The 22,500-nt window shown below is 41.5% G+C and overlaps 2 protein-coding genes across 4 annotated transcripts in view; one reads left to right on the forward strand and one right to left on the reverse strand.

The window, feature by feature from the left end:
* The first annotated feature begins 8,496 nt into the window (after positions 1-8,496).
* Positions 8,497-15,833, forward strand: serpina10a (serpin peptidase inhibitor, clade A (alpha-1 antiproteinase, antitrypsin), member 10a). 3 transcript variants are annotated; one of them, XM_079996698.1, is made up of 7 exons: positions 8,527-8,588; positions 8,718-8,773; positions 10,530-10,823; positions 11,171-11,461; positions 11,571-11,844; positions 12,030-12,177; positions 15,540-15,833. In XM_079996698.1, exons 3-7 carry the CDS (start codon positions 10,535-10,537, stop codon positions 15,723-15,725), a joined length of 1,188 nt encoding a protein of 395 aa, XP_079852824.1. In that variant the 5' UTR covers positions 8,527-8,588; positions 8,718-8,773; positions 10,530-10,534; the 3' UTR covers positions 15,726-15,833. The 3 variants fall into 3 exon arrangements, with proteins under 3 accessions (XP_079852826.1, XP_079852824.1, XP_079852825.1); XM_079996700.1 differs by lacking the exon at positions 8,718-8,773 and having other exon boundaries at positions 8,497-8,588; XM_079996699.1 differs by lacking the exon at positions 8,527-8,588 and having other exon boundaries at positions 8,635-8,773.
* Positions 15,834-18,181: 2,348 nt separating this feature from the next.
* Positions 18,182-22,500, reverse strand: part of LOC307227277 (putative E3 ubiquitin-protein ligase UBR7) — a 6,487-nt gene continuing 2,168 nt past the window's right edge. Inside the window, exons 6-11 of the mRNA XM_079996553.1 lie at positions 22,313-22,418; positions 21,471-21,568; positions 21,194-21,352; positions 20,929-21,091; positions 20,419-20,480; positions 18,182-19,298 (exon numbers count right to left, since the gene is read on the reverse strand). Of these exons, the coding sequence (XP_079852679.1) occupies positions 19,206-19,298; positions 20,419-20,480; positions 20,929-21,091; positions 21,194-21,352; positions 21,471-21,568; positions 22,313-22,418 (681 nt within the window). The 3' untranslated portion in view covers positions 18,182-19,205. The remainder of the gene's footprint in view (positions 19,299-20,418; positions 20,481-20,928; positions 21,092-21,193; positions 21,353-21,470; positions 21,569-22,312; positions 22,419-22,500) is intronic.

Below are 22,500 nucleotides of genomic sequence, written 5' to 3' on the forward strand. Positions count from 1 at the left end.
GACTAAACATACTATAACAAATACAACACACATGTATGACTTTTTGACTAAACATACTATAACAAATACAACACACATGTATGACTTTTTGACTAAACATACTATAACAAATACAACACACATGTATGACTTTTTGACTAAACATACTATATCAAATACAACACACATGTATGACTTTTTGACTAAACAAACTATAACAAATACAACACACATGTATGACTTTTTGACTAAACATACTATAACAAATACAACACACATGTATGACTTTTTGACTAAACATACTATAACAAATACAACACACATGTATGACTTTTTGACTAAACATACTATATCAAATACAACACACATGTATGACTTTTTGACTAAACATACTATAACAAATACAACACACATGTATGACTTTTTGACTAAACATACTATAACAAATACAACACACATGTATGACTTTTTGACTAAACATACTATAACAAATACAACACACATGTATGACTTTTTGACTAAACATACTATATCAAATACAACACACATGTATGACTTTTTGACTAAACATACTATAACAAATACAACACACATGTATGACTTTTTGACTAAACATACTATAACAAATACAACACACATGTATGACTTTTTGACTAAACATACTATAACAAATACAACACACATGTATGACTTTTTGACTAAACATACTATATCAAATACAACACACATGTATGACTTTTTGACTAACATACTATAACAAATACAACACACATGTATGACTTTTTGACTAAACATACTATATCAAATACAACACACATGTATGACTTTTTGACTAACATACTATAACAAATACAACACACATGTATGACTTTTTAACTAAACATACTATATCAAATACAACACACATGTATGACTTTTTGACTAAACATACTATAACAACTACAACACACATGTATGACTTTTTGACTAAACATACTATAACAAATACAACACACATGTATGACTTTTTGACTAAACATACTATAACAAATACAACACACATGTATGACTTTTTGACTAAACATACTATAACAAATACAACACACATGTATGACTTTTTGACTAAACATACTATAACAAATACAACACACATGTATGACTTTTTAACTAAACATACTATAACAAATACAACACACATGTATGACTTTTTGACTAAACATACTATAACAAATACAACACACATGTATGACTTTTTAACTAAACATACTATAACAAATACAACACACATGTATGACTTTTTGACTAAACATACTACAACAAATACAACACACATGTATGACTTTTTGACTAAACATACTATAACAAATACAACACACATGTACGACTTTTTGACTAAACATACTACATCAAATACAACACACATGTATGACTTTTTGACTAAACATACTATAACAAATACAACCCACATGTATGACTTTTTGACTAAACATACTATAACAAATACAACACACATGTATGACTTTTTGACTAAACATACTATAACAACTACAACACACATGTATGACTTTTTGACTAAACATACTATAACAACTACAACATACATGTATGACTAAACATACTACATTGGGTTTGCGTGTAGAAAACACGGTATTCATTTTAGAAAGTGCACATTAGATATCGAACACAACATAGAATCATATACAGAATATTAAACAAACAACACAATATAGAATCATCAGAATCAGAATCAGAAATAACTTTTGTTACAAGTCCAAATCTACATACAACACATTTACATACAACATATTTACATACAACATATAATAATTATTAAGAAACATATTTATATATAAATATATAAATAAACATATCAATATACACATGGTAAAGTGTTAAATATACAGGATATTAAACAAACAACAACACAATATAGAATCATACTGTAACAACTACAATATAGACGAATGACTAAACATACTATAACATACATGTATGACAAAACATACTATAACAACTATAACATACATGTATGTCTAAACATACTATAACAACTATAACATACATGTATGACAAAACATACTATAACAACTATAACATACATGTATGACTAAACATACTATAACAACTATAACATACATGTATGTCTAAACATACTATAACAACTATGACATACATGTTTGTCTAAACATACTATAACAATTATAACATACATGAATGACTAAACCTACTATAACAACTATAAAATACATGAATGACTAAACATACTATAACAACTATAACATACATGAATGACTAAACATACTACTACAACTATAAAATACATGTTTGACTAAACATACAATAACAACTATAAAATACATGTATGACTAAACATACTATAACAACTATAACATACATGTATGTCTAAACATACTATAACAACTATAACATACATGTATGTCTAAACATACTATAACAACTATACATACATGAATGACTCAACATACTATAACAACTACAACATACATGTTTGACTTTATGACTAAACATACAATAACAACTATAACATACGTGTATGTCTAAATATACTATAACAACTATAACATACATGGATGACTAAACATACTATAACAACTATAAAATACATGAATGACTAAACATACTATAACAACTATAACATACATGAATGACTCAACATACTATAACAACTACAACATACATGTTTGACTTTATGACCAAACATACAATAACAACTATAATATACATGTATGTCTAAACATACTATAACAACTATAACATACATGTATGTCTAAACATACTATAACAACTATAACATACATGAATGACTAAACATACTATAACAACTATAAAATACATGTATGACTAAGCATACTATAACAACTATAACATACATGTATGTCTAAACATACTATAACAACTATAACATACATGTATGTCTAAACATACTATAACAACTATACATACATGAATGACTAAACATACTATAACAACTATAAAATACATGTATGACTAAACATGCTATAACAACTATAACATACATGTATGACTAAACATACTATAACAACTATTAAATACATGAATGACTAAACATACTATAACAACTATAACATACATGTATGTCTAAACATACTATAACAACTATTAAATACATGAATGACTAAACATACTATAACAACTATAACATACATGTATGTCTAAACATACTATAACAACTATAACATACATGAATGACTAAACATACTATAACAACTATAACATACATGAATGACTAAACCTACTATAACAACTATAAAATACATGAATTACTAAACATACTATAACAACTATAACATACATGTATGTCTAAACATACTATAACAACTATAAAATACATGTATGACTAAACATACTATAACAACTATAACATACATGTATGTCTAAACATACTACAACAATTATAACATACATGTATGTCTAAACATACTATAACAACTATACATACATGAATGAATAAACATACTATAACAACTATAAAATACATGTATGACTAAACATGCTATAACAACTATAACATACATGAATGACTAAACATACTATAACGACTATAAAATGCATGTATGACTAAACATACTATAACAACTATAAAATACATGTATGACTAAACATACTATAACTATAACATACATGTATTTCTAAACATACTATAACAACTATACATACATCTATGACTAAACATACTATAACAACTATACATACATGTATGACTAAACATACTATAACAACTATAACATACATGTATGTCTAAACATACTATAACAACTATACATACATGAATGACTAAACATACTATAACAACTATAAAATACATGTATGACTAAACATACTATAACTATAACATACATGTATGTCTAAACATACTATAACAACTATACATACATGAATGACTCAACATACTATAACAACTATAACATACATGTATGTCTAAACATACTATAACTACTATACATACATGAATGACTCAACATACTGTAAAAACTAAAACATACATGTTAGACTTTATGACTAAACATACTAGAACAACTATAACATACATGTATGTCTAAACATACTATAACAACTATAACATACATGTATGTCTAAACATACTATAACAACTATAAAATACATGAATGACTAAACATACTATAACAACTATAACATACATGTATGTCTAAACATACTATAACAACTATAACATACATGAATGACTAAACATACTATAACAACTATAACATACATGAATGACTAAACATACTATAACAACTATAAAATACATGAATGACTAAACATACTATAACAACTATAACATACATGAATGACTAAACATACTATAACAACTATAAAATACATGAATGACTAAACATACTATAACAACTATAACATACATGTATGTCTAAACATATTATAACTACTATACATACATGAATGACTCAACATACTATAAAAACTACAACATACATGTATGTCTAAACATACTATAACAACTATAACATACATGTATGTCTAAACATACTATAACAACTATAAAATACATGAATGACTAAACATACTATAACAACTATAACATACATGTATGTCTAAACATACTATAACAACTATAACATACATGAATGACTAAACATACTATAACAACTATAACATACATGTATGACTAAACATACTATAACAACTATACATACATGAATGACTAAACATACTATAACAACCATAAAATACATGTATGACTAAACATACTATAACAACTATAAAATACATGTATGACTAAACATACTATAACTATAACATACATGTATGTCTAAACATACTATAACAACTATACATACATGAATGACTCAACATACTATAAAAACTACAACATACATGTATGTCTAAACATACTATAACAACTATAACATACATGAATGACTAAACATACTATAACAACTATTACATACATGTATGTCTAAACATACTATAACAACTATAACATACATGTATGTCTAAACATACTATAACAACTATAACATACATGAATGACTAAACATACTATAACAACTATAACATACATGAATGACTAAACATACTATAACAACTATACATACATGTGTGAAGACATAAGACAGGGCAGCAGCGGTTGTTGATAACATGCAGAGTGAAAGAGCATCACGGATGTTTAATGTTCATGGTCAAGTCAGAAAACAACCCCAGCCTCAACAGAGGAAGTGATGGAATTAGGGGATGTCTGGAGATATACAGTATATTCCTACAGATACCTATGTTTATATTTACCTGCATGTACCAGCCAGCGTTACCAGGTTGGGCGGTTCTCCACCCAATTGTTCTACTTTTCATCACATTGGGCTGGAGAACATGGCTTTGGACAGGTACATAAACTTTGTTGCTGGTTTGTGAAGTAACTGGTGAGTTTTATCTTTTTACAAGAGGGAGCCATCACGTCCCCATTCCTAAAAAACAATAAGAACTGTTTTCATTTTAAATGTGAGAGACTCTATTTTACTTAGTGGCAACAACCGGCAACACCGATTCCAGCATACATTTGTATTTGTATTGAATTCCAAATGAATGCTCCTCTACAATAAAGGTTATTTCATAGTCAAAGGCAGACTTGGTGCCAATGTAAGATGAGGGTGTGTTCCATTACAGCTACGATCTAGTTCTATGTCTTCCTGAATTGTAGTTAGTTATAACATTCACCTTAACAAACGACACAGTGATGGAAAATGTATTTTTGTTGGTTTGAATCATTTCATTCCTTCTTGTGTTTTCTGTTCCAGATGCCACAGAGAAACCGGTATTCCAAGGCAGCGAAGCAGCGCTGGGCACAACGCGCTGCCTCACGGGTTCTCCGCCCTCCTCTTAAAAAAAACAGTGAGGTTCAGGAGCACTGTGTTCCTCCCGGTGTGTTGCCAAAAGCCGAAATAACGGCTGAAAGAAACTGGAAAACGACGCTTGAAAAAACTCCTGAAATAGCGACCGCAGAGCAGCTTGAAACAGGCTCTCTGACACACGCCGGTCCAGATGACGCGCTGGCTTTTCACTTCCTTCCGTTGACAGCGTATCAACAAAAAATACTTTGTTTGAAATGTCACATCTGTCATTCTGATGACATCGTTGGCATGCGTAAAGCTGTTGTCATGGGTGAGCCTTGTGAAACAAAAGCTGTTGTGGGTGACGGGAACTCCTTTTTTAGGGCACTATCATTTGTGATCAGTGGAAATGAAAACAATCACAGGTTGATCAGATTGGCTGTTGTCAAACACATGGAGGAGAATTCCAGCTCCTACTTTAAAAACAGCCTCTGGTCTTCTGTGGAGAGTATGAAATATGTTGGAGTTTGGGCAACTGAGGTGGAAATACAGGCGGCCGCAGATCTACTCGGTGTACATGTTTTCACACACAGGGGTCAAACGTGGTTCAAGTACTGTACACCAAAGCCGCGGTTTGACAAGGTGACGGCGATCTACCTGAAACATGTCAACGAGCGCGACTTTGAGGTGGTGACGTGTGTGAAACGGAGAGAAGACCAGCACTGCGCTGGTCTGTGCAACAACACGATGACACGGAACCAACCGGGTCTGTCCGGTCCGGTCCTGCACCTCTGGACAAGAAACAAAAGACGAAAGAAAGAAAGCCATGTCAATATACCAGATAGCATGACCACCAAATGTACAACAATAAATATCAGATATGAAAGAGATGGAAGATGTGCTTGGGATAATCCGCACGGTGACTACTAAATGCACCAAGCTGAGACAGCAGAGAATGTATTTATTTACCTTTCTGAAGGTGTTCTTGTACGAGAGGGGTATCACATGTCAGGCCATCTTTATGAACAGGGCTTTATTTTGTTTTGTCCAACTGTTCATTAAAAGGCTTGCCTTGCAGGTGGAATCATGATTTGTCTGTGTTTTTGAATTCCGTTTTGTGCAGATCAACCAATGCACACCAGTGGAGTTGAGCGCGTTGTTCTGTTCTCCTTTAACAAAGCACATTAATAAGTGATTCATTGGTTCTTTTGGTTCCTTCTTCATTTGGTCCCATTGCTGCATCTAACCTGGCCCCCGTGTGCTCATGCCTGCAGCTATATTAAGGGCTCCAACCCGGATCCCTATTGTTGTTGTTTGGATTGTTATTATTATTCTCCTTGCATTTGGGCTAAAGGTGTCTGGAACAACACCACCGCAGTAGGCACAAACATGGTTGAGGTCTTGTTAGAACCGGGACGTTTCAGACGTCTGGTCAATATCGTTCTACATTTGGAGCAGAAATGATTGAAAAAGTGTCGTCATTTCATTGGTTTCAGGAGTGGAGGAGCGGTGCTTTGTGACATCATCATCAGACGTTGGATAAGTCCAAGCTCCGTCTCACAACTCATTCACATCCAGCCGCTGGAGGGAACCACGCCCAGACAGACGGCTCCAGCCCATGCTGCGTTTAACGGAAACTCTGAAAACCGTAACCGGTGCTGCGTTTGACAAAACCCTGAAAACTAACGGTTAAAAGAAGAGGTTTCCGCAGCGCAGGAAGTTGTAAGAACCTTTGGAGGAAGCGTTCTTTTCTTTTGTGTCCGCACTTCTTGATCCAGGAACGATGCTGGTTGTTAAAACATGTTCTTCAGGGACACTTCAACTCAACCCCAGAAGAGGAACGTTCAGTGACGTGGGTTGGGGTTGATATGGGTTGATTGGTCCAGACGTTAGTCCCACGGTGCTTGTAACTTTTGTAACTCGTGCTGCGTTTCACAGAACCTGGAAAACTGTAACCCTAACCTGAAAGGAATAAAGTGGACCCTGCGTACTGCTGCCTGCAGCTGTATTTTATAGTTATATTTTAATGACTGACTCTATTTTATAGTCAATTATAATCAGGATCTGCATGGGATTCATTAGTACTTTATGAAGTATCATAAACTAGCTTCTTGTACTTGTAAGTACTTATATATCATATGTTTATAATATTCTGTATTTTACTGTAGTACAAACGTCAGTGCGCAGTATTTGCTGTCGGGGGATTTGGGACGTGGGTGTGTTTACATCCTGGCAATTTGGTAATGGCGGCGTCCAGCTGAAGCTCGGGCTACGGTGAGCCATGACGACCAAAACTGTTTCTGTTGTTATGTTGGGATACATTTGCATCGGACTGAAAACTGACTGAGCTGGACCTGATGTCAACATATTTATTATTATTATTATTATTATTATTATTATTATTATTATTATTATTATTATTATTATTGTTGTTGTTATTACTACTGCCATTATCTATATGATCTGTATTTTATGGTTATTCTATAGATGAAACCCGAGGAGCACACCCACACAGTGGACACAGTGGAGAGTTCTAAGAGCGGCTGCTACGATGACGTAGAAGTGATGAACCGTGACCTGCGTCTTGCATCTATGGCGCAGTGGGAGCGGAAGTGGAGCAGCTTCGTGCAGAATGCTGCTGCTCGACCTGGCAACCCTGCACCACACATAGATCTATGACGCTAGATCCGCATTTAGACGCCGAGCCCCGCCGCCATCTTGGTGCGGGCTTGACTGTTCACCAGAGGGAGTCTCGACGCCGCAGTAACAGCTTTACAACCAACTTCTCGTCGAAAGCTGTTGTGTGTGAGTACAACTGTTACGCGTGATTCGGTGGCAGTGCCACGCGGCGCTCACAGTCAGAGACCGCGACAAGATGGCGACGCTGCTGACGTATTAAGAGCGCTCGTGTTTCTATGGTGCGCGTTTCTACAGCAGCTGCGGTCGTTGTGTTGTTGAAGCAGAACCTTCACCATCCTGCAGCTCCAGAGGTAACGTCTGCTCTGTACTCCACCTTCATGCTCTGCACTCCACCTTCATGCTCTGTACTCCACCTTCATGCTCTGCACTCCACCTTCATGCTCTGTACTCCACCTTCATGCTCTGTACTCCACCTTCATGCTCTGCACTCCACCTTCATGCTCTGCACTCCACCTTCATGCTCTGCACTCCACCTTCATGCTCTGCACTCCACCTTCATGCTCTGTACTCCACCTTCATGCTCTGCACTCCACCTTCATGCTCTGCACTCCACCTTCATGCTCTGTACTCCACCTTCATGCTCTGCACTCCACCTTCATGCTCTGTACTCCACCTTCATGCTCTGCACTCCACCTTCATGCTCTGTACTCCACCTTCATGCTCTGTACTCCACCTTCATGCTCTGCACTCCACCTTCATGCTCTGTACTCCACCTTCATGCTCTGTACTCCACCTTCCTGCTCTTTATGTAATCTTTCTGTTATTTGGTGATTTCTTGTCATACTTTGTGCAGAGATGGTTTAATGTTGCAACAAATGATGCTGAAAGGCCCGAGCTCCTTCCTCCTCCACCCAAATAGATACTGCATCACTTAATAACACATCATGTATGACGTCATATCGGCTTAAATAACATCATGGATGACGTCATATCTGCTATAATAACATCATGGATGACGTCATATCGGCTTAAATAACATCATGGATGACGTCATATCTGCTATAATAACATCATGGATGACGTCATATCTGCTTAAATAACATCATGGATGACGTCATATCTGCTTAAATAACATCATGGATGATGTCATTTCTGCTATAATAACATCATGGATGACGTCATATCTGCATAAATAACATCATGGATGACGTCATATCTGCTATAATAACATCATGGATGATGTCATATCTGCTTAAATAACATCATGGATGACGTCATATCTGCTATAATAACATCATGGATGACGTCATATCTGCTTAAATAACATCATGGATGATGTCATTTCTGCTATAATAACATCATGGATGACGTCATATCTGCATAAATAACATCATGGATGACGTCATATCTGCTATAATAACATCATGGATGATGTCATATCTGCTTAAATAACATCATGGGATATGACGCTAGAGGATCTGAAATATTGCAAACCAAGGAAGAATCTGGACTGGACCCTGGACTGGATTATGGATGGGATTCTGTACTCTGGACTGGATTGGACTGGACTGGACTGACTAAACTCTGGACTGGACTCAACTGGATTCTGGACTGGACTGGATTCTGGACTGGACTGGCTCGGCTCCATTCTGGATTGGACTCTGGACAGGATTCTGGACCATGTCCTCACCTGGTCCAACAGGACCATGACAGGTCCCGGTCTGTGGTCTTAAGGGGATGGTGGCTCAGGAGGTAGAGCTGGTGGTCTAGTCATCTAAAGGTTGCTGGTTGGATCCCAGGCTCCTCCTGCTAGCATGCTGTAGTGTCCTTGAGCAAGACACTTAACCCCTCATTGCTCCTGATGGCTGCGTCCGTCGCTGTTTGAACAATTGTAAGTGGCTTTGGATAAAAGCGTCTGATCAATGAAATGTAATGTAATGTGTCCAGACACTGCTGGAGGTTCTCCTCAGGTCCTGGGACCACAGCGAGGTGTTTGGTCTCCTCTTCCTCCTTCAGGGAGTTGGGTTCTACAGTTTACTCTTCTTCCTCTTCCTCCTTCAGGGAGTTGGGTTCTACAGTTTACTCTTCTTCCTCTTCCTCCTTCAGGGAAAATGGCAGAAGGTTCTTTTCTGCTGCTCTGCAGCATCACGCTCCTCCTGTTGCCTCCAGCTGCTCCTCAGCAGGTCCAGGACCAGGTCCAGGACCTGAGTCGCAGAAACACGGACTTTGCCGGGCGGCTCTACAGATCCATCTCCAGCCGTTCCGACGACAACATCTTCTTCTCCCCTTTCGCTGTCACGGCGGCTCTGGCGGCGCTCGCCAGCGGCTCTGGTGGAGCGACCAGGCAGCAACTCCTCCAGGCGCTGGATTTGGCTGATCTGGATCCACAGCAGATCCCAGGTCAGTGTTGGACCGGTTTCCAGAGCAGCGTTCCTCTCGGGTCCACTGCTCCGTTTCATGCTTTAGTATTTAAGTATTTATGTAGTTCTCTGTTTTGATTGCGTTTACAAGTTTCACGTAACCCAGAATGCCTGTTACCACAGCCTGCACTTCCTGTAATTGGTTCAGAACATGCTTAGTTTGGACGTGAGGAGAACCAACCGGACCAGGGTTCTTCTTAAAAAAAATAGAAGTTAGCTTTTAGAGTTAAAGTCAAATGTATCTAGAATGAGGATGATATGAGGTACATGTACCTCCATGCAGCTCCTCAGACCCACATGATGGTTTGAGGGTCTACTGTGTCCCAGATCTTTTCCAGAACCTGAGGAACCTCATAATGAGAGGCGGGAGGTTCCCTCTGCAGCAGGGAATCGCTCTGCTTCCCTCTCATGGGTTCCCGGTGTCTTCCTCCTTCCTGAACCTGGTTCAGGATAAATATGGTGGAAACCTTCAGACTCTGTCGTACCAGAATCCTCAGGAGGCCCAGAGCACCATCAACAACTGGGCCCAGACCCAGACCGGAGGCCAGCTAAAGACCGCGGTGGCTTCCCTGGACCAGGAGACCAAGATGCTGCTCATCTCGGTGGCTTATTGCCAGAGTGAGAACTTCTTCTTTCTTGTGAACTGTGTTTGTATACGGTGTACACAGTATTTATATACCCTGTGTGTATAAACTGTATGTATAAACTGAATTATTTTCCTCCACAGGCCAGTTTGCACAGGTCTTTGACGCCAGCTTCACCCAGGAGGATCGGTTCTTCGTGGATAAGTACCACGTGGTCCAGGTCCCTATGATGTTCCGCTCTGATAAGTTCTACCTGGCCTACGACGCCTCGGCTCGGCTCGGCCTCCTCAAGCTGCCCATGACGGAGGGGACGGCCATGTTGGTTCTGCTGCCCGACGAGGACACGGACATCGGCTCCGTGGAGGAGGAGATCAGCGGCCATCGCTTGCGGGCGTGGCTCGGGCGGCTCCAGAAGACGTAGGATCACAGCGGACTAAACCTCTCTTCTACTCACAGTGGAAGCTTCATTCTGCTTCACTGAACTCATCGATTCATCTCAGGATGTTATTTAAAGTCATGGACTGTAATCTGATCTCAGGATTTAAAGTAATCTCATCCATGAATGTGATGTGATGCATCCATGTGCTGCCCCCTGTGTGCAGGAGGCTGGAGGTGCAGCTCCCTCGCTTCCTGCTGGAACGCTCCCTCGCTCTGAACGACGTCCTCCAGCGTCTGGACATCAAGGACGTCTTCACTGGATCTGCAGACCTGTCTGTCCTCACAGAGGAGCCGGGCCTGAGACTCAGCCAGGTCCGGATAGTCCTACTCTACCGTCCGGATAGTATTACTCTACTGTCAGAATAGTCCTACTCTCGATTCAAGATTCAAGAGGTTTATTTGTCACATACATACTTTCATACATATACATACTTTCATACATATACATACTTTCATACATATACATACTTTCGTACATATATGCAGTGAAATGTCTTTACAACGCACCTGGAGATTATACACAATAGTTACTAAACTGAATATAATAACTAACCTAATTTCTACCTAGCAACTCACTGAAACTAACTGATTCCTCAAACGTAAAGCAGTAAGTAAATACAATAATATAAATAACATGAAAATAAAATCAGACTCAAAAAGATAATACAGAGTGGGGGTACAAAATAGAAGTAAAGGGAATGTATATGGGAGAGGCAATTTGTATATACAGATATGTGCAGTAAAGTACATGTGAATAAAGTGAATGGCGATATACAGTACAGTATACAACAGTATGACACAGCAATACAGCGCAGTAGGCAGTAACCCGGTACAGTGATACAGTATGCAGTACAGTATGCTACATATAGTACAGTATGCAGTTACCCAGTACAGTGATACAGTATGCAGTAACCCAGAACAGTGATACAGTATGCAGTACAGTATGCTACATACAGTACAGTAAGGTAGTGTGAGTGACTCAGTACTTCTTGTTAGGACCCCTGGTGAGGTCAGCGTTGACAGTTCTGATGGCTTGATGAAGAAACTCCGTCTCAGTCTCTGTTCTCGCTGTGTGACTGTGGAGGCTCTTGCTCCACCACAGCAGCTGGAACAGTCCGTTGTTGGGGTGATGAGGATCCTTCATGACCCTGCAGCTCTGCTACTACACCTCCTGGTGTATATGTCCTGCAGGGAGGGGAGGGTAGTTCCAGTGGTACATTGGGCTGAACGCACCACCACCGGCCCACCACCACCACCACCACCACCACCACCACCACGGTGTCGTCAGCAAACTTGATGATGGTGTTGGAGCTGGACCTGGCCACACAGTCATGTGTGTACAGGGAACACAGTAGGGGGCTGAGGACGCAGCCCTGGAGGGATCCTGTGTTCAGGGTGAGGGAGCTGGACATGTGCCTCCCCATCCTAACCCCACCCTAACCACCTGGGGCCTGACTGAGAGGAAGTCCAGGATCCAGGCACACAGCGGAGTGTTCAGTCCTAGCTCCTTCAGCTTGACAGCCAGTCTGGAGGGGACTATGGTGTTGAAAGCTGTACTATAATCAATGAACAGCATCTCACATAGGCCCCTTCTGGCCATCCAGGTGCGTGAGCGTGGTGTGCAGTACCTGGGAGACCGCGTCATCCGTGGATCTGTTCTGCTGGTACGCCAACTGCACAGGGTCCAAGGTGTGGGGGGAGGGTGGTGCAGATATAATCCTTAATCAGCCTCTCGAAACACTTCATGACCACTGAGGTGAGGGCCACCGGACGGTAGTCATTCAAGCAGGCTGGAGAGGTGATCTTCGGGACAGGAATGATGGTGGATCTCTTGAAGCAGGACAACACCACTGATTCAGCCAGGAAGGCGTTGAATATCCTAGTGAACACCGAGGCTTAGCTGGTTAGCACAGCTATTTAGTAGTCGCCCAGATATGCTCTCTGGGCCCGCAGCTTTCCTGGTGTTTACCCGCATCAGAGCCCTCCTGACGTCAAGCTCAGACACAGAGTGGGAGAGAGTGAGATATCCCCAGCGGTGTAACTCCAACTACCTGGCGAGCTAGCGGTGTTGTTGCCAGACTCAAACCACGCAAAAAAGGAGTTCACTTTGTTGGCTATGGAGGCGTCCACACTCGTGGCTGAGGAGGAGCTGCTGTTGTAGTTCGTAATAGTCCGCAGCCCCTGCCACAAGCATCTGATGTCCCGTTGCTCCATCTTTCGCTCCACTCCGTGCCTATACATCCGTTTAGCGTCCTTCACCGCCCTCCGCAGATCGTACGACGCTGTGGCTTTGTTACTGTCCATTTTACCGGATACAAGACCGTCGTTGTTAGGGGCCGTGCGAGCATTCAGAGCGCCACGGATGGATTTATCGATGGCTTCTGGTTTGGAAATATCCAAACTTTCACCGTGGGAACGATGCTATCCGCTAACATAGCTATGAAGCTATGTAGCTACTTCCGTAAACTCGCTGATGTCACTGGAACGTGATTGGAGCATGTCCCAGTCTACGTCAGAGCGTCCTTAAGCGCGGCTTCTGATCGGTCCGACCACTGCTTTACGTCCCTCGTCACCACCGTTCCACGCACGGTGCACGGCTTGTAAACAGGAATTAAAGCGATGGCGGAATGGTCCGATTTCCCGAAAGCAGGGAGCGAGACGGTCTTGTATCCGTTCTTGTACGGTGTGTAACAATGGTCCAAAGTTCTTTCTCCCCTGGTGGCACAGGTGATGTGTTCACCCCTTTAAAGTCCCCAGTCACCACCACAGCCGTGTCGGGATGTTGGTTTTGACATCCGCACAACACATCACACAGGTCGACAGGGCTGTGTCGGTGTCCGCCTGCGGTGGAATCTAAACGGCTGTGATGACGACCGTGTTGTGATGATGACTGTGCTGAATTCTCGGGGAAGGTAGAATGGACGGCATGAGACGGTCAGCTCTACTGTCCTAATCGTCCTACTCTACTGCGCGAGCACCTCGTGTTGATTACATACATTTTAGTATTTTTAGAGCTTATTGAGTTTATTGTGCGTAATCACCAGGTGTCATGACATTTCACTGCATATATGTATGAAAGTATGTATATGTATGAACGTATGTATGAACGTATGTATATGTATGTATATGTATGAACGTATGTATATGTATGTATATGTATGAACGTATGTATGAACGTATGTATATGTATGAACGTATGTATATGTATGTATATGATATATATGTATATGTATGAAAGTATGTATATGTATGAACGTATGTATATGTATGTATGATATATATGTATATGTATGAAAGTATGTATATGTATGTACATGTATGAACGTATGTATGTATATGTATGAATGTATGTATATGTATGTGACAAATAACCTCTGGAATCTTGAATCTACTGTTGTTATATTGTACTACTAATAATGTAATACTGTTTTTCCAGTTTCCCCTTTTGTAACAGTAGGTGTACTGTTCCTTTAAGTGGTATCTGCATTGCATCCCAGTAAGAAGCTGCAGGTTTGATCAGGGATGAAACATGGAGAAGTGACGCTTTCATCCTCCCACCCTTTCAAAATAGACCTCCATGGATTTAGGGATTAGAAATACATTGAGGTAGAAAACTCATTTTGTATCCAGAACAGAACACGATGGTTTTTAAATCCATTGACCTTCTGTTCCAGGTGTTCCACAAGGCGGCCATCACCGTGGATGAGAAAAGCAACATGGCCGCCAGGGGCGGAGCAAGCACCTCCGGCAGCCTTCCTCCTCGACTCTCCATCAACAGACCCTTCGTCTTCATCGTCTTCCAGGAGGAGAGCAGCAGCGTCCTCTTCATGGGCCGAGTGGTGAACCCCACGCTGAAGTAGCCAATGACTGAACCGATCATCTTATTGATCCATAACCATAACAATAGTTTGGAAAATGTAGAACAAGGACTTTACTCAGCATGTTCCAATAAACACCAATACAATGTCCCCTGAGTATGTTTCCAGACCATTGATTGGTTGGTGATTGATTGATTGATGGTTGGGCAGATGCTGTTGTGAGGTACGATGGGAAGGCGTCAGCTTCTTCGCTTCGATCCCTTGAAGAGTTGATTTCCTGTACAAACAGATCACAGCATCATTTATTCATGCAGCATCAACAGCATTCCCTAAATCAATAATCCTAATCTTATCACAGGTTCCTCCGTCAGATGCTTCTCCATCACAGGTTCCCCTATGAGATGCTCCTCCATCAGCTGTACAGACTCCTCCTCTTGGATCTGAAGATGAGGTGGTGCTTCTCGGGTCCTTTAACCCGAAGCAGAGTGTCCATCTTGGTGCTGTGGTCCACTTCAGGTGTGGACAGTTAGTTAGAGTTCATTCGAACAAAATTAGCTAAATTATATTATTATTATTATTTTTATATGTAGTATTATTATTATATGTATTCTTATAATTATATTTATATTAATTATTATTATTATTATTATTATTATTATTATTATATGTACTTGTGGGGGTCTCTGCCCACAGGTAAGGTTTAGGGAGTCTTTCTGGCCGGGGTGCACCAACATGGTGAGAGTGTTTATTACCAACTTCAACAAAGCTACACTGGCCGCAAATATAAATAACAGAATGATCATTTTTATAATAACAAGGTGGCTAATGATCATCACGGGCACAGGAGGAAAGGCTTTCCTCCGCTGGGCTGCTGACAAGCCCGTGCACCGACGTCCACTGCAAGACAGACATTAAGAAACCTCCCTGCCTCGAGATTCAAGGCAGCTTGGGGGCCGCGGGAAAGAGAACCGTGCTGTCGCCTGCAGCCGGTGCTTGACCACGCCCCTTTGTCCGCCACAGTATTATATTTTTTTATTATTATTGTAATATTTATTATTATTATTATTAATATAATATGTATTATTTCTCTATGTGGTCCTCAGACAAGCCTTCCATCGGCGTCTCCAGTCATCCCTGTTCTCCACACACCTGAGCAGCTCCTTTGTGCTTTCTGCAGCAGCATCTTTCCTCAGCACGTCCACAGAGGTGGATGCGAGACGTCCTCTTGATCCGTGCCCGTGTGTTGGTTCCCACAGTACAAGCTTTTTGGCCGGGAGTTCTCGGTGGCGGTGGCAATGGCCTGCTAGTCTCATCCTCCTTACTGCTATCTTCTCTGATACACTGGGTAGTGCCCCATACAGACGTTGGTTGGTAATGTGTTGGTCCTGGTTGATGTTCAGTACCACACGTAACATTCAGGTGTAGCACCCATCCAGGGCCTTCGTTAGTGTCCAGCACTCGCAGCCGTATAGGAAAACGGACTCCACGGTGGCAGAGAAGAAGCTGATCTTGATGTGTCGGGGGAGGTTGGATTTCCACACACTGGTCATGCCATTAAGTGCTCTCCAGGCAAGTGCTTTCCTCACATTAAGGTCCTTTTCCGTGGAGTCGACCCACGCGCCCAGGTATTTAAAGTCATTGACCTCTTTTAGCACTGAGCCTTCTGTTGTTATTAGGGGTGGGTGTTCCTGGGGGAAGTTGTAGGTCATGACCTCGGTTTGGTCAGGAGATCCTGTGCCTGCTTCACGTTGTTAGATAGCATTATTATTATTTTTATTATTATTAATAATAATAATATTATTATATTTATTATTATCATAATTATATTTATTATTTTTGTATTTATTAGGGGTCCATCCCTGTTGTTATTGTTCCTTTTGTTATAATTCTCTGAATCTTTGGGATAAAATGTCCAGAACGCATCAACTGCTGGACCCAGGAACAGGGTTGAGGTGTCGTTAAAACCGGGACGTCTCAGACATGTCGTGGTTCAAGTTTCATTCAAATCCATCCACAGAGCAGCAATTAGTGAAAAAGCTGAAAATTGACCAGAATCTCATGCTTCAATGTTTGAAAACTTAAGACACATTTGACGTTTTATGACATCATTATATTATGGACTATAAATGTGCAGATTCTGGTTGTGTTCACTGGCACGTGCATGGTGTAGACTGTCACCGTTCAAGTGAGAGAAGTTCATATTATTTACTATAAATGATATTTACAGTGAGACGCTTTATGACATATTTACTATAAATTATATTTTACAGTATTACGCTTTATGACATTATTTATTGTACTATATACTTATTTACTATGAATACCAATACCACCAATACCTGCACATTAGGCAGGTATTGGTGGACTGGGCGATCTGGAAACGTTTTTACGTTTTTACACCGGCCGAACCCGAGCGCACGTACTGTAGAAGGTAATGTAATGCAGCAAACAGTCTCTCTGTTCCAGAACTGCAGGATTTATTATTTACAAGCAAAGTATTTCCACAAAAACATCCACATTTTACTCAGTTAAGTCCCATAGCAACGGGAGACGCAGATGGAACAGTCTGAGTTTGAATGGGGAGGAGCAATCAGTTTGAAACCAGGAGGAAACACAGCACGGTAAGTAGATGTAATAATAATAATAATAATAATAATAATAAAACACTCCACTTCTCTGGAGTTTGTTTGATTTTCATTTTCCAGACAAATGAGAAACTGAATCAATGGAAATCGTTGTCTTTGATATTATATGTTGCTCTATTAAGCAGCCACATCTGTCTGGGATCAGGGTGGCTGTACGGCTGTTGTTCGTCAGAGCAACCAACGAGCACAGGTTAAATTCCCCCCCCACACACACAAACACACACACACACACTACAATAAACTGGCGTTTGCAACATGTCTGCCTGTGTCTCCGTGGGAGGGCCCTGGAACACCACCCGGGTGGGTGTGGCGGGTGGAACTGCCACAATCACAATATATTTGATTTGTATATAGAGCAGGAAGTGAGATCCAACCACCAGGTGGTGTAATAGAGACACGTTCCCGTGCCAGGTGTAAACAGAGGGACTCCTTTACCTCCACCCCCAACACTACCACCACCATCACCACCACCACCTCCTTCTCCTCCTCTTCCGTTTCAACGCTTGGGGTTTTTCTGGCAGATTCAAAAATAAAAATTAAAAAAACTAAAAGTCGTCTGTGGTGTCGATCGGCCCAAGTGGAGGTCTCACCCCTACGCAGTGAGACAACTCCACATGAAACTACACTTGTGTGTGAACGTGGGACACAGGAGTCAGGAGACGAGTAAATATCCTTCACAGGTACCAGGATGACTCCAGTACTGTACAATACCATCAGTACTTGTTATGTGTGTATTAGTGTATACCAGTACATGGCTCCATCACAGCTTTCATAAAACCAGTGAGGAGGAGAGCGTCACGTGGAACGCCAGGAGCGCAGGAGGTGATGTCATCAGCTCCTGCCGCTCCCTTTGGGAATCGAACCACGATGGAAGCGCTCAGCTGCAGTGGAGCTGAGCGGCGTCCACACGGCGACGCTTCCTGGTCTGTTGCTGCTCGAAGAAACCTGTGATGTCATCAGGCGTGACCACCTATCAGACGCAGGACGCAGGACACGTGACATGGATACAGACAGACAGACAGACAGACAGACAGACAGACAGACAGACACATTAGTATTATTGTTGTTTTATTTACCTTCTTGTGTTTTTTCCTACAAGAATAAATATAACTTCATGTAAACAACAACAGCTGTCTGATTCATACTGCAGTACAAGTACTCATCTGCTCCTGCATTACAAGTACTCATCTGCTCCTGCAGTACAAGTACTCATCTGCTCCTGCAGTAGAAGTACTCATCTGCTCCTGCAGTACAAGTACTCATCTGCTCCTGCATTACAAGTACTCATCTGCTCCTGCAGTACAAGTACTCATCTGCTACTGCATTACAAGTACTCATCTGCTACTGCATTACAAGTACTCATCTGCTACTGCAGTACAAGTACTCATCTGCTCCTGCAGTACAAGTACTCATCTGCTACTGCATTACAAGAACTCATCTGCTACTGCAGTACAAGTACTCATCTGCTACTGCTAATAATATGTGGCACGGTGGCACAGTGCATTGCACTGCTGCCTCACAGCAAGAAGGTCCTGGGTTCGATTCCCGCCTGGGGCGCTGTTGGCACCGTGCTCCGGTGGGTTATCTCCCAAATAGGAGCCTTTCTGGGTGGAGTTTGCATGTTCTCCCCGTGTTCACATGGGGTTTCCTCCACCTCACGTCAGTAAGGACCTCCACCAAAAACATGCACCCATCATGGTCTGACCAGCGATGGACACTTATCACCTGGTCCCCGGGCGCGTCCACGTACGCTGCCCACTGCTCCTGCTGTGGCCCCAGAGGAAGGACAAGCCAGGATGGTTCAATGCAGAGGAGCCATTTCACCAGCACCATCAAGCATGTGTTGTAGTGCGGTGTGTTGCGTGATAAATAAAGACTGTTTCTTCTTCTTGTTTGTTTCTACTGCAGTACAAGTACTCATCTGCTACTGCTACTGCAGGATAAGTACTCACCTGCTCCTGCTACTGCAGTACAAGTACTCATCTGCTACTGCTACTGCAGGATAAGTACTCACCTGCTCCTGCTACTGCAGTACAAGTACTCATCTCAGCTTCTGATTTAAAATCCAGTATAAAATCACCAGATCTCACCTTCCCTTCAGCAGCAAATCTCTGCAGGAAGTCCTTCAGCTCGCTCTTCATGTCGTTATATTCTAACAACAACACAAGTATTATTAATAGTATTATACTAATACCAAGTATTATGAATAGTATTATACTAATAGCAAAGTATTATGAATAGTATTATACTAATACAAAGTATTATCAATGTATTATACAAATACCAAGTATTGTTAATTCACTTTTAATAGACTTAACAATTAATAATGTAACTATTACTAACAACCATATAATAATAATGATAATAATATAATTATTATTATGGGCCCTAATTAATTGTATTAATTAACTATTATACAGCCACTGCTCTAGATACGTCGGCTACTAGGATGGTAAATGTAGAGAAATGTCCCTGTTTTAAACGGAGGTGCTTTCACGGGGGCCCGGGTGCTGCATCACCGGGGCCCCCGTGAAAGCGCCTTTACTCGTGTGTCTCCAGCCATTTCCTGTCCCAGGAGCCCCACAGGAAGTGGAAGGTACCGTGAATGATCTCCAGCTGCTGGACGCGGTTCAGCGGCTCCAGCGCCGACATCAGGAGGTCGTGACCCTGCACCGGCTCCTGGCTCCGCCCCCTGGTCTCGTAGTCCAGCACCGTGTCGGACGAGTCCAGCAGGAAGGAGACGCCGGCGGCGGAGTAGGAGCCCTGCCGAGCAGCAGGGGGGAGGGAGGGGGACGGGGGCAGCTTTACTCACTGATCACCGTGTCTTCACCGTATCACCAGGACATTTGATTGGTGCATAATCACCTGGCATTTGAGACACGTGCATAGTTTGGAGCGCCATGACGGCGGCCAAAACACAGCGCCTGATTGGCCGGGTCCCACTTCCTGCAGCTGCTGCAGGCGGCAGCCATCTTGGAGTTGTTGGCGGCTTCTCTTACAGCTCGCAGCAGTTTCTGAGTTTTCCTACAAGGAGACGTTACTGCATCAGGAGATCCACAACACCACCCAAATATTACCACCATAGGGTTACAATGTGAGGAGGGACACACACACACACACACACACACACACACACACACACCGTGGTGGTGGTGCTCAGGAAGCTGCTGGAGGCTTCCTCCGTCTCTTCTTGTTGCTGCTGGTCTTCCTGTTTCTCCGTCTTCTTCTCTTTACTATTTCCTGATTGGTGGAACAACGTCATCCTCCATCAGCTCAAAGTAAACATTCAACACACTGAGATGAACAAGGTGAGACACCGTCAAGCACAAGCTCCTCAGTAAATCAATGTTTTGAGTGGTGACAGCAGGGGGCACTGTGCAGCAGCCTTCCATTCCAGCACCACAACCACAACAACAACTCACAAACATGGATCTGATATGAAAACCATGTTCCAGCCTCGTCCGCAGGCTGCGTTTCGGACCCCTCCGCTACGTGGATCTTGGCAGAAGCATCAAACACGCTGGAGACGATTTATTATATTTACTATTATATATTTAAGAAATTTTTATTACGGCTATGAAACGTGTCAGCACGCCAGGGAACGATGGTCAGTTACAGAGTTCGACCTTTGAAAGGTCGTCCAATCAGAACGTAGTCACACCCAAAACTACAACTGCTTTCAAAGTCATCAAGCGTGTTGAATCAGATCATTTATAATCAAGACATTTCATACTAGGACGCTGTTAGTATCACATTTTGATCAGAAATGGATGAGATAGTGATCGAATAAGGATAAAATATTGATCATATATGGATCAGATATGGATCAGGTACTAATCAAGTATTGATCAGGTATTAATCAGCTATGGATGAGATCATGTTCAGATAAGATCCTATTAGGTTTTGATGCTCAGCCTTGTATTTAACCATCAGTACTTGTAGTGGTACCATGTTCAGCTCCTTTGGCTCGGAAGGTGGTGGTACCTGTTAGGTGAGCAGCGTACATCCACAGGAAGGGACTGTTGTTCATACAGGATCCACAGATCATCTCCTGGAGCTCCATGCAGTCTGGCACTGAGCGGCCCAGATGCTGCAACACAGCAAAGCTCAGGATTTAAACCCAGACCGGGACTGGGGTGAGGGTGAGGGTGAGGGTGAGGCGGGTGAGGAAG

The sequence above is a fragment of the Zeus faber genome, assembly GCF_960531495.2.
Source record: "Zeus faber genome assembly, chromosome: 2".
Lineage (NCBI taxonomy): Eukaryota > Metazoa > Chordata > Actinopteri > Zeiformes > Zeidae > Zeus > Zeus faber.

Coding starts and splice junctions, on each gene's coding strand:
- serpina10a (XM_079996700.1), top strand. CDS start 10,535: ATGGCAGAAGGTTCTTTTCTGCTGCTCTGCAGCATCACGCTCCTCCTG. Junction 11,462..11,570: donor CTCGGTGGCTTATTGCCAGA/GTGAGAACTTCT, acceptor TTTCCTCCACAG/GCCAGTTTGCACAGGTCTTT. Junction 12,178..15,539: donor CGGGCCTGAGACTCAGCCAG/GTCCGGATAGTC, acceptor CTTCTGTTCCAG/GTGTTCCACAAGGCGGCCAT.